This window comes from Aquila chrysaetos, chromosome 9 (genome assembly GCF_900496995.4).
Source record: "Aquila chrysaetos chrysaetos chromosome 9, bAquChr1.4, whole genome shotgun sequence".
NCBI classification, from domain to species: domain Eukaryota; kingdom Metazoa; phylum Chordata; class Aves; order Accipitriformes; family Accipitridae; genus Aquila; species Aquila chrysaetos.
The window spans coordinates 23,620,545-23,632,643 of NC_044012.1; the positions used below are offsets into that span (position 1 = coordinate 23,620,545).

The following is a 12,099-nucleotide window of genomic DNA, read 5'->3' on the forward strand; positions in this document are numbered from 1 at the left end:
CCGGCCGCTCTACGGTCGCTAAGGCAACCGCCCCTCCCTCAGTTCTTATTGGCCGAGCGGCGTGCAGAAACCCGGCAACCGGCCTGTTCGGCGCGGCGGGGCTCAGCGACGTCGGGGATTGGCGGCGGGCAGCGGCCCTGATTGGCGGCGGCCGGGCGGAGGCGGGGCGCGGCCGAGGTTTGTTGTGAGGGGCCGGTTGTCAGGTGGCGGCGCCGCCGCCGGGGTTGGGGGGGGGAGGGGGGTCGGAGCCGCCGCCGCCGGTAGAGCCGGGGCGGCCGGGGGGGCCCCGTCGAGCGCCGCCACCAACGTTCAAGCGTCCCCTCGGCAGCTCCGGGCGCTGCCCGCTGCTCCTCATCACCCGCTGAGGCTGCGGCGGCCCGAGGAGCGCTTTCCCGCCCGCCCCCGCCCCCCCTCTCCCGGTACCGCCCGCGGGGCTCCCCGCTGGCCCGTCGCTACCGTGATGGTCATCAGCGGTGAGGCCTCGCCCCGCGCTGCCGCCGGGCCGGGCGGCGGGCTGGGCCCCCGCCCCCTGCCCGCCGCCGCCTTGCGCGGCCTTCCCCGCTCCTCGGCCCAGGGTGACGGGGCCCTCGCCGTAACCCCGGCCGGCGGTTCGTTTATTTTTTTGTTTTTGCCTCCAGGGCGGCCGGGGAAGCTCGGGTGGATGGCCCGGCGGCGGTAGGACGCGCCGGCGGAGAGGCGGCCCGGGCAGGGCCGGGCGGCGGAGCCTCGCCGGGAGGAGGAAGGCGCTTCTGCCCTGCCCGTCGGAGAGACGCCGCGCGGAGTGAGACATGGCCGTGGCTGTCACCACTAAGACGGCGTGGAAGCTGCGTGAGTGTCGCCGGGCTGCTCTCCCGAGAGAGGGCAGAGGAGTTTCCCCGGCTGGAAGGGGGGGGTGGAAGGGGTGGTTTGTGATAGGAGCCAGCTAATCCCTGCCTGGGGTGTGGGTGCCCCGGCCCTCTTTCCACGTTGCTGACTGTATAATTTTTAGCTCCCAGAAATCCTTTTTGAAAACATGGCAGCATAGTGGGATAGCGTAGGGCCTTGTCATTGCGATTGTCAAAGGGTCATGGCCTGGTTTTTTTTGTATTAGTTGCTGTAATGCTATCCTAAATTTCTAGCTAACCCCACGTGACTCTCATGTAGCACAAGAACAAGAAAGGGGGTGATGGAAACCCCCCTTCGGAGCCGAGGCTGCAGCGAAGAGTTCCCTTGGTGTCAGGTTAGCCCATTTGGGGTTGCCCTTCATTGCTGCTCACTTGTTACAGGAGGTGCGCTGAGCTCTTTGCTGCAGGAGGGATGAGGTGATCTTTGCAGGGCCTGTAGGTCTCATTCTCTTGAAATTGCTTTGCAAGAGACAGCAAGAATCTGCTGCTTTTACGTCCGTTGTTTTTCCTCAGAAGGAGCAGTAAACAGTTGCCAACTCTCAATTTCTAGCTGCTTCCCTGGTCACTGATGAGTAATTTCACAGGCGCTGTTGAGGAATGCTCAGAAGCAGTGGGAAGTGATCAGTTATTCAGAAGTGCGAGCTTTAGACCAGTGATTTGGGGTCTAGAAAATGGCTAGCAGAAATACAGTATCCTTGACTGCTAACACAGTAAGGGAGCTGAGATAACTGACTTAGTAATTTCATATCTTTTTGAGCAGAAAGCCAGTTTGCTGTGTTATCTTCCCATCCCTCAAACTCTATTTATAAGAAAAGTTGGAAGTCGATCAATCTCCATTCTCTTTAAGTGGGCAGTTGTTCTTGATCTTCATTTTTGCTAGGCTCTGCCCCATCTTAGCATCCTCTTTAGAGCAAGAGGCGTTCCAAATATTGGAAATGTTCCAGTGATGCTAATTAGGAGCTTCGTATTACCGAGCTGGTGGTTGATATCTGGTGACGAATGCTTCATTTAAAAAAAAAAAAAAGTTTGTGGGTTTAAGGAAATTGGCACTTCCCTGGGGGAGCAGATGAGGCTATCTGGCCGAGGCTGGCGTCAGGTTATAACCCGCCTTTTATGAAAAGAGGCTTGAATGCTTCAGCAATGACTTTTAAACTCACAATATATTATTAAGAATGAAATCAAGAGGAGGGAAAAAAGTGGAGCTGCTGATGCACTTATTTCACCAGCAATGCTCAGCATCTATCCTTTCAATTTTAACTAGCGAGTTGGTCTATTAATACTAATTGTACTGTTTGTTACCTTAAAGTGTGTGTATACATACGTACTTTACTTTAGCATTGTCATATGGAAGATGGGTCTTTTGACACAATACAAGCATATTTTCAGATTTGCTCTTCTCATGTAATTTGTGGTCCAGTTACCTTTGTAATTTGAAAGGTGTTTCTCCAGCTAAAGTGAAAGTTGCGCAGTTTTGCTTTCAAAAAAGCACTCTGAGAGCTTGAGATCAAAGTACCTGTAATTGCTATTGCAGCCGTCTAATATCCTTTTGGATTAGTGTTGCGTGTAAAATGGTCAAATTGCTTCTCCCACCAAAACAATCTGAAGGAAAGCTGAATTGATTGCTACCTAGCCTTTTTATAAACAAGTTTCGTAACTATTAGGTGTGCAAATCCCATGAACTTTCAAAGAAGAGAACTGTAAGAGGAAGAAATTGGTAAATACATCTGCCACAAAGCCCCTGCCAAAAATTTGAGTGGATTTAAAAATCTGTAGTGAAAATTAGATATCTAAGCAAAGATGCTCATTTGGTTTCTCTTTTGCCCCAAACTTGTTTCTTTATGATGAGGCTTCCTTGGAGTTCTGTCATTGCAAAGCCCTCTCAGTATCAGAGCTTTGCCTCAGCCCCCAGTTTAACAGTCTTTTAGCATCAATTGCATTTGTTGTTTTGTGCGCTTTCGGATATATATTCACCCTTCCTTTGTCACAGTTTCACACTTTGTATTGCTAAGTTTCACTGGTGTTACATAGTGGGAATGTAGCAAAGCCTCTGCCAAAGCTCAGAGAAGGGAGCTCCACCTATCCCTGCTGCTGAGTCTGACTTTTTTTCTGTGTAAGGTAACAAACTGTACTGCTGCTAATCTGCCAGTTCCTCTCAGGTTGGACAGTCTGCTGCTGCTTTCTAAAACGGGATTAACCAGCCTTTCGCTAGGTGACTCTGGCTGCTGCATGTTATTGCAGCTTCTTGGACAGCTTGGCTTTCTGAGACCCACCCGGGTACTGAAGGTAACACAGCTTCTGTGAGCACATTGCCACAGCTGAGCAAATCTTTAAAAGCTACTGAGCTGCTAGTGAGAGAAGATGCTTTTTGTAAGCCACATGAGCACTGGAGTTGTGAAGCTTGGTCAGCAAATGTCTTAAGTACAGCAGGCAGAGCCAAGAAAGACTGTTTTGAGCAAGATAATAGCGTGACTTCTTATCTGAACAGTGGGCTGCTGCAGTTTGTCCAGTGGAAACTGGAAAGTTTTTCTGGAGGAAGAGTATTTTTTTTAGTCCTTTGGGAGGAATGGGATGAAAATTGTTATACTACTCTGTAATAACAGTTTGCTTTGTTTTGTGCAGAAGAGATCACGGCTCACAGCAGCAATGTGTCCTCACTAGTCCTGGGAAAAAGTTCAGGCCGGCTGCTGGCAACTGGAGGAGATGACTGTCGGGTCAACATATGGTCAGTTAACAAGCCCAACTGCATCATGGTAAGAACAGGCCTGTTTTCAACTTTTGGGGGATGGGAATATTAATTCTGAGGTATGGAGGGTGGGGAATGAGGGGAAAGATTACTGGCTTGTAGCCTGTCAGACTTGTGAATAGAGTTTACCAACACAAAGCTGGGTGACTGGATTCTAGCTAAAGATAGGGACAGAATTTGGTAACTGGTGAGACCACTGGTCCGGAGAGAATCTGGGATGGCTGGCTGCTTCAGCCGGGCCAGTGCTTGCTCAGATAATGAACATTGTGCCTTCTGTTACCAGGCTACAAATAATTAAATGCAGAGTTTTGTACAAGATCAGCTAGTTTTATAGTGCAAGATGCAGGGGCCAGTTTTATACGTTGGAGTTTGCCCTCACAGCAGGAAACATCCCCAGCAGGATGCGTACCCACCTGTCCCACAGTCACTAACTGTCAGCACAAAGTTTGTCAGAACAGTTTGCTAACTTACCTGTAGGCTGGGGAAGAGTAACGCTGGGTGCAGTGTGTTACAAAGAGTGGGGTTACCCCAGTAGTGACCACTAAAGCGCACCATAAATATATTTACAGATGTCTGTCCTGCATCACTTTTGCTTTGAGTGGGTGTTGTGGAAAACCATCTTTAGCAAGTGTCCCTTGTCGTTAGTTTAATTAACACACAGTAATGTTGTGTTACGGAAGGCATTTTGCTAGCCATTGTGAACCTTGTGAGGAAGAAATCGGGAAAGTAGGACCAAAAAGGCTAAAAGGAGAATGTGTGTACTTTATTTTTCCATTTATTTACTGTATAAAGAGGTTGAAATGGGTGCAAAAGTTGTTGCTCACCTTTGGTAGTGTTGTGCTTCTTGCATAGCATAGTTAAGTTGTGTCTTTCCAGGCCATTGGTGGTGGCATGACAGTCGTTTGAAACCAGAGTATTGCCTTCCACAATGAGGAAGGTTGAAGGACTAAATATCTCCGTACCCTTTCAGTGGGAGCAGAGAGCTGTAGCTCTCCTGCGCTTCCTGGGAATCACAGATGTTAGAAGCTAGTGTTTCTGAGAGGCAGAGACTGACTGGAGCTGCTGAGGACTTCTGCAATTCTTGTATACCAAAAGAATCTTGATTTTTGGGATTGTGCTGTATGTTTTGTCCTCTGAAATTCATCTTTTGTGTTTATATTGTTAGGATTCCAGATGTTTACGTGTTGGGGAAGAGGGAGAAGAGGAACTTTTCAAGTAGCATTGCAACTTGGTTCAAGTTTGAGCTCTGTTTCTCACTAAGCAGTGACAGTTGCAGCTGTAGAGTATGTAGAGGATTTCAGTTGCACATGAAATCCTAAGAAAGCCCCATCAGAGCAGGCAGCTTTCAACTGGTGTTCCCAGCCTCTGAACGTGTGTGGGGCGCACAGAGCTAGCTTAGCTATTTAAAAAGACCTGTTTGAGGATGGAGTAAAGCATGGAATATTGCTTAATCGACAAGCAAAAACTCTGCAATAGTGGTATTGGTTTTCTAGAGCTAGTTTTAAATATTCTTATGTTTTAATTAAATACTGGCTTTTTCAAAATACTTATGTAATTTGTAAGCTTTTAGGTGCTCAAGGGTGAAAGAAACTCCATACATGTGAATTACTACCTTATGCCTCAAGTTAATACTTCAGTAATAGCACCACGTTATCACTGTGACACCCATTGCTGGCAGCAACGTATGGCTCCTTGCTTATGTGAAGGTTTCGAAGTAGTCCTGCTTTTGCTTTTGCTTTGATTTTGTAACCGGTTCATGACACCTACGTGACCCATTTAGAGCAAACATGGTGCTGTTGTGCTTGCACAGCGTAATTTTTATAATGTAAAGCATGTGTCAACCTTGTCTGGTTGACACACCACATCCACACCTAATGTTTAACTACCCATGTCTCTGTTGATGCATCCTTTAAAAATTAGTCAGTGTGCCCCAGAAAGTGGGATAACATGGAAGATACGTGCACAGTGCTATATGCAGTGATGGTCTTTAGGACGCTCTACCGTACTGGTAGCTGATGAGGAAAAAGGACCAGTGGCACAACCAGGTGGTCCCAACTCATGGCTACATACTTCTGTTACCAATCGGGTATGGACAATGCCACTGTGGACAGGGCTGTGTCAGTAGCTGTTAATTGTGACTCATGGTTTTCTTTGCAGAGCTTGACGGGCCATACAACGCCCATTGAGAGCCTACAGATCAATACGAATGAGGAGCTTATCGTTGCAGGGTCCCAGTCAGGGTCCATTCGAGTTTGGGACCTGGAAGCTGCCAAAAGTATGTTTCCATGAGTTTTCACTTCTGTTAATGCATGCTTTTTGGAGTATCCTTATGCTTAATATCTATGCTGACCCAGAAGGTTCCCAGCTTAAGAAGGAACAGGAGCCTGGCATTGCTTTCATCTTGATTTCCATCCCTCTTGGAGGGCTTTTATGCACTTCCTACTGAGACTGTAGAGCTGTGTATGTATGCTCGAGCAGAAATTTGTACATGTATTGTGGAGATTGATTTGAGGAACTAGTTTCTAGGTTTTGACCCAAGTGTGCTGAAATCTATATTCCAGATCAGGTTCCATGCATGTATAGAGTAACTGGGCATATAGAATTTGTATTCAGTGTCTCAGCTGAAAATTGTCAACCTTAATAAAAGGATCTAAAATCAGATTGGAAGTTTAAAGTATATTAGGATCTGCACAAGTCCAGGAATCCCCCACTTGCTGACCTCTTGTTCTCCTTTTTAGGTTCTAACTTTTCTTTCTTTCCTCAAGTGATTTTTCTCCTCTTCTGCTCTTGCATGACCATATAAATAGACAAACACCTAATTTTCAATAAATCGTAAAAGCTATGAACTCATCAAGCTCTGACCCTTTAAAGGCCAACTGTTGAGTCATTCTTTATTTATTGCATTTTTCTCAAATCCTAGAATAAGTTTGCAAAGGTATCATGAATCACTTGAGTGCATTCCAGCAGGAATACCATAAAATGACTGAATATTTCTCATAGGTTGCTACTTGTGCATAGAAAGAATGTGTAATGAAAATAGACTTACACTGGCTGAGCTAAGGTGGTGAACAGCAGGTGGCATAAATAATAAAAAGCACTTCTGTCATTCAGACAGTTAGAATCAGTTCAGTTATAAAATAGTTTGACTCTACCAGTGGAGAGAAACTGATCTTGCTGAATTTAACAGGAGACCTATGTGCCAGTGTCTGTGCAAATGACCACTCCAGGTCTGGCTTAAGAGCTAATTTCTGCCCGGGGAATCATCAGACTGTTCCAGATGACAGATGATAGAGAGAGATTGCCCGTGTTGTTATCTGAGCAATTTTTCTTCCTCGAAGTTGAGTTCTGCATTTGTGTCTGCTTTCAGAGATATGATGTACCAGTTCTACTGGTCCTTTCTGGTTTCCAGAATTACAAGGGATGTTACTTGGTTAATGACTTGCTGAAACACTGTGATCGTTTGTTTGTCTCATGCTTCCCAAGTGTCCTTTCCCGGTCTTTGGGATGCTTCTTGCAAGGGGCAATTGAAGGAATCCAGGGCGAATATTGGTACCCAAGAGGTGAAGTCAGGTTTGTGCCTGGATGGGGGTGCAGAGTCCCAGGAAAGGGTCTGTCTAATAGCTGCAAGGTGAACCATGCAGGCAATCAAATGTCCCTTTCACTTGCTGGCTAAAACTGTTCCTCCCTCCTCTCCATTTTGTTCTCTTGGTAACAAGTGGAAAGATACACTGCCTGACAGCTGCCTCAAAGTGTGGCTTTTTAGTTTTATTTTCAGAATGGAGACCTTTGGAGTTTTAATCATAGTTTACACACCTAAGGACAGGACTTTCCTTAGAATCATTGAACATGGGCCCTCTATTGCTGTTTCTTTGCATTGCAAGGGTAAAGTCAGAAACATTTCCATAAAATAATGTATACAGATGAATAAACAATATGTAACGTGTCTAATCTGCATTGTATTAGCATGTGCTTTATGGTGTGGATAGTATGATTAAACTTCTGCATGGTGTCTGGGGAAAACGGACTACTAAATATTTGCTCCCTATTCTTTCTTTCTCCCTCCTCTGCTTCTCCTTTTCCCAGTTCTTCGTACCTTACTTGGTCACAAAGCGAATATCTGCAGCCTTGATTTCCATCCTTTTGGAAGCTTTGTGGCATCTGGCTCTTTGGACACAAACATTAAGGTAAAACCCAGCTTCCCCTAGAGATTACCCTCTTTACTTGCAGCATCTTTGTTTTGAAGAGTGCCAGAACATGTTTTGTGCCAAGCTGTTGGTAGATGCTGTACATCATCATTTCCATGTGTGTGGGCAGGTGTATTTGCAAGTGCTTGTGAAATTTGTGCATGTATTTTCACAGTGGTGGCTCATGAGTGTGACTCCTCTGTTGTGGAATGTGTCTCTGAGTAAGGTCCCAGCCGAGACCTGGTGTCGGCAAGTACAGAGGTCCTGATTGCTATGGATTGCATCTGCTTCATCAGGCTGGTATTTGACTGTAGGAACTGAGCTTCTGTAGTAAGAAATACCTTACAGAAGTGATTCTTACTTGGGGAATTAGGTTAGGAAATACCCCTGAAGGAAACAGGGGTTCAACAACCCCTTCAGTGTTTTCATTCTGCAGTGTCGATCAGCTTGGTGACAGGGAGAGCTCTTGTTCTGATGGGACTCTTGAGCTCCCCACATATTGCTCTAAGCATATCTTTTGTTTGCTTTTCTTCCCTGTAGCTCTGGGATGTAAGAAGAAAAGGCTGTGTCTTCAGGTACAAGGTAAAATGCTTCATTGGCTTTCAGGTGAAGAGGGGAGAAAGATTCCTGTCAAGGACTTGTGAGAAAACCTTAAAGTGATTATGTACAATTAACTTCATGGTTTTCCAGTATGAAAATATGATTTGCATGATCTGTGAAGTGGCCTGGCAAACCTCTGCAGGCCTCTGTGAAATGTATGGGAATATGAAATGGATATCATAGGAGTTAATGTACTATAGTCTGGTTGGCTTCAGTGGGGCATGGAGAGCATCCATGAGTGTTTCTTTATACTGTGGCTGATATTGCCATGCAAGTCCCCTCTGCACCGAGGTGGTTCTATTCTTGGGGCCTTTTTCTACCCAAAGAACTTGCTGTATATTAATTTAATTTAGAAACCAACTTAAAGGCACAGCACTTCTGTCTGACCACCCATAAATCTGTGTAATTTAAAATTGATTCTTATTAAACCAGATATGTATTTACCATACTTAAACTGATGCCAGAAATCTCTAGATGAGAGAGATTACATGCATTTAGTGTGGATGACTGTAGCCCTTCAGTGTAGTGTTTAGCATTCTGCAAGCTGTGGACTTTGTGAAACAGTTACTTGGTTTTATTTTATTTTATAGGATTGAAAGATAAAAGCCAGAATTCCCTCTAAAGGAAGGAGGAAAAAAAAAAAAAAAATTGGTTTTTCTCATTTCAGGGTCACACAGAAGCAGTTCGATGTCTCCGCTTTAGTCCTGATGGGAAATGGTTGGCCTCTGCTGCTGATGATCACACTGTAAAGGTAATTTATTGTGACACTCTCCTTATGTGCTTGTGGCACATAGGAATGCTGGGATCGTCTTTTTACCAGGCATTACCAGTATTTGCTCATAAACACCTTTATTGCATTAGGCAGTGGTCTGAGCCCTGTGGCTTTGCAGGTACCAGTCTGTTTGAGGATCATGTCCAGTGGCCCACAACATACAGAAAAGAGCTGCACATGTTGAAATACACTTATTCAACAGACACGTTGGCTCTATGCACATGAAGGTTCAAGTTTTGATAGTGGTAGAGTTGTGATACCTGAACATTGGCCTCGGTTGTCTCCGTAAGTGTTACAGAATGTGTTGTCCACAGCACGTTGCTTCACCATACCAATTTCTGGCTCCGCTCAGTTAACTCAGTAGGAGTGTGTTATCATACACACTGCACATGATTATCAGTCTGAAAATTGCTGTCAGGACTGAGCAGAGCAAGAGAAGGAATTATTGACTGAAGCAGTGACTTCAGTTGTTTCAGATGTGGTATGGAGGAATGTGGGCGAAGGACTGATTTTTGTTTTGAGTTTCATACGAAATAAACTGATCAGTCATTTCACTCTTTTTTTCAGTGGAGACTAGAGCACAGGAAGAATGAATTGTGAAGGGATTCAGAGCTTTTGGATTTTTGTTTGTTCACTTTTGAGATTTAATCTGTGGGGACAGGTGGAACTGCTGTATTTTATCCCAGTCTCTAAATATATACCAGAAGCTTCTAGGGGACAAACTAGGAATTAAAACTAAATGAAAAATTTAAAAGAGCATGCCAGAAAAAAAAAAAAAAAAGAAGAAAAAAAGAAAAAAATGCAGCCTTAAGTGACTGGGACGGTACTCCTTCCCTGATCATTGCTTTCTTTGACAAACTTGATCTGTTCTTGGAGAGGAAGAAGTCTTAGAAGGTTGCCAGTACAAGGAAATCCGAAGTGTATTGGAATTCTCTAACATTAAATCTTTTCAAGAGTCTCTCTGTTTTTTCCTTCTTCCAGCTCTGGGATCTGGCTGCTGGGAAGATAATGTATGAGTTTACAGGACATACCGGCCCAGTAAATGTTGTTGAATTCCACCCTAATGAATACCTTTTGGCTTCTGGCAGCTCTGACAGGTATGTAAGAGAAGGGAGAAAGAAGGGAATAGTATATGTCAGTTCTTTTTCCTGATGCTCTCCCTTTTAGGAACATAGAAAATAGGAATGTTACACAACTCACAACTGCCATTGCAAGAGCCTGACATCTAGCCAGCAGCACGTCAAATCTGTGATGCGCAGAACATGGAGATCTTGCCTTCTCATCCAAAATTGATGGCACCTTCTGCCATACTAGAAAACAATGCAATAGCCTCAAACATCTCACTAATCCAGCTGACATCCTATCTGAACAGCAAGCAGCCCTGCTCAGCTAGCAGGGTGTCCTCTTAGCTCTGGTCAGCTCTAAATACCTATGCATATCCAGAGCTTCTAAGTATCTGTGGCTGGATTTATGGATCTTAGCTAGACTAGCCTTCTGTGTAGGTTCACCATATGTGCGCAACAGCAAAAGTCATTCTAGCTATTAGTATATTATTTCAATACTGGGTCCTACAGCAGATTTCTAGAGGGATGAGTGTCCCCCCCATACTTGGCACTGGTGAGGCCACACCTTGAATGCTGTGTTTGGTTTTGGGCCGCTCGCTACAAGAAAGACATTGAGGTGCTGGAACGTGTCCAGAGAAGAGCAATGAAGCTGGTGAAGGGTCTGGAGAACAAGTCCTGTGAGGAGCAGCTGAGGGAACTGGGGTTGTTTAGCCTGGAGAAAAGGAGGCTGAGGCAAGACCTCATCACTCTCTACAACTACCTGAAAGGAGGTTGTAGTGATGTGGGGGTCGGTCTCTTCTCCCAAGTAACAAGCGATAGGGCGAGAGGAAAGGGCCTCAGGTTGCACCAAGGGAGGTTTAGATTGGATATTAGGAAAAATTTCTTCACCAAAAGGGTTGTCAAGCACTGGAACAGGCTGCCCAGGGAAGTGGTGGAGTTGCCATCCCTGGAGGTATTTAGAAGACGTGTAGATGTGGTGCTTAGGGACACGGTTTAGTGGTGGACTTGGCAGTGTTAAATTTACAGTTGGACTTGATGATCTTAAAGATCTTTTCCAACCTAAATGATTCTTGATTCTCTGATTTTTGTTCTGTTTTGTGTACAGGACTGTTCGGTTCTGGGACTTGGAGAAGTTTCAAGTTGTGAGCTGTATTGAAGAAGAGGCTAGTCCTGTCAGGTATATCAAATTTCTACTGCAGTGTACTAGGCAGAGACTAAAGTGGGGGTGAAGGGAGGATTTCCTGGAAGAGACTTTACTGGGGAGAAGTTTGGGCTGCTGGAGACATTGCACAGGCCCACCAAGTGAACACCAGATCAGTGGGTTCATTGTTAGGGACGGGGCTGGAGGTGTTCAGTGAAGTCAGAGATACAGCCCTGGGGTCCTTGTGGGACTGAGCAAGGTTGGAAAGCTGGGCCTAATTCTCCACCTGCCTTCCTCCCAGGTGTGTGCTCTTCAACCCAGATGGCTGCTGCTTGTATAGTGGCTTCCAGGATTCGCTGCGTGTGTACGGCTGGGAGCCAGAGCGCTGTTTTGATGTGGTCTTGGTGAACTGGGGAAAAGTCGCCGACTTATCTATCTGCAACAACCAGCTGGTAAGCCACTGCTCCTTGGGACTGGGGGAGGTGGCTGCAAAACACGAGATAAAATCCTCCTGCCTCCTTGCAGGCCTTCTGACCTTTAAGCTCGTGTCAGACTATAAGTGGCCAGGGCTTGCAATGTGCCCAGCACTTAGACAGAGCTTGTGTGCTTTTGCTTTCAGCAGCCTTGTCCTCCACTTCGTCTCTCTTGGCCTTCTGGAGGAAAGGACTGGGGCTTGGTTTGATCAGTATTTAGAAACTATGCTTGGCAAAA

The 12,099-nt window shown here is 45.6% G+C and overlaps 1 protein-coding gene across 6 annotated transcripts in view; it reads left to right on the top strand.

Moving 5' to 3' along the window:
• Nucleotides 1-160: 160 nt before the first annotated feature.
• KATNB1 (katanin regulatory subunit B1) overlaps nucleotides 161-12,099 on the top strand; it is a 20,737-nt gene continuing 8,798 nt past the window's right edge. For 2 of the 6 annotated variants that reach the window (XR_005933156.1, XM_030026708.2), the window contains exons 1-10: nucleotides 211-473; nucleotides 639-828; nucleotides 3,504-3,634; nucleotides 5,785-5,902; nucleotides 7,711-7,811; nucleotides 8,352-8,393; nucleotides 9,079-9,162; nucleotides 10,165-10,280; nucleotides 11,353-11,424; nucleotides 11,690-11,840. Coding sequence is in view for 5 of the 6 variants with exons in the window: in XM_030026708.2 (XP_029882568.1) it covers nucleotides 789-828; nucleotides 3,504-3,634; nucleotides 5,785-5,902; nucleotides 7,711-7,811; nucleotides 8,352-8,393; nucleotides 9,079-9,162; nucleotides 10,165-10,280; nucleotides 11,353-11,424; nucleotides 11,690-11,840 (855 nt within the window). In the remaining variant the exon portion in view is untranslated. Of the gene's footprint in view, nucleotides 178-207; nucleotides 474-638; nucleotides 829-2,999; nucleotides 3,168-3,503; nucleotides 3,635-5,784; nucleotides 5,903-7,710; nucleotides 7,812-7,986; nucleotides 8,112-8,351; nucleotides 8,394-9,078; nucleotides 9,163-10,164; nucleotides 10,281-11,352; nucleotides 11,425-11,689; nucleotides 11,841-12,099 lie in introns of those variants that run through there. The other 4 variants (XM_030026712.2, XM_030026709.2, XM_030026710.2 and 1 more) reach the window with 4 other exon arrangements.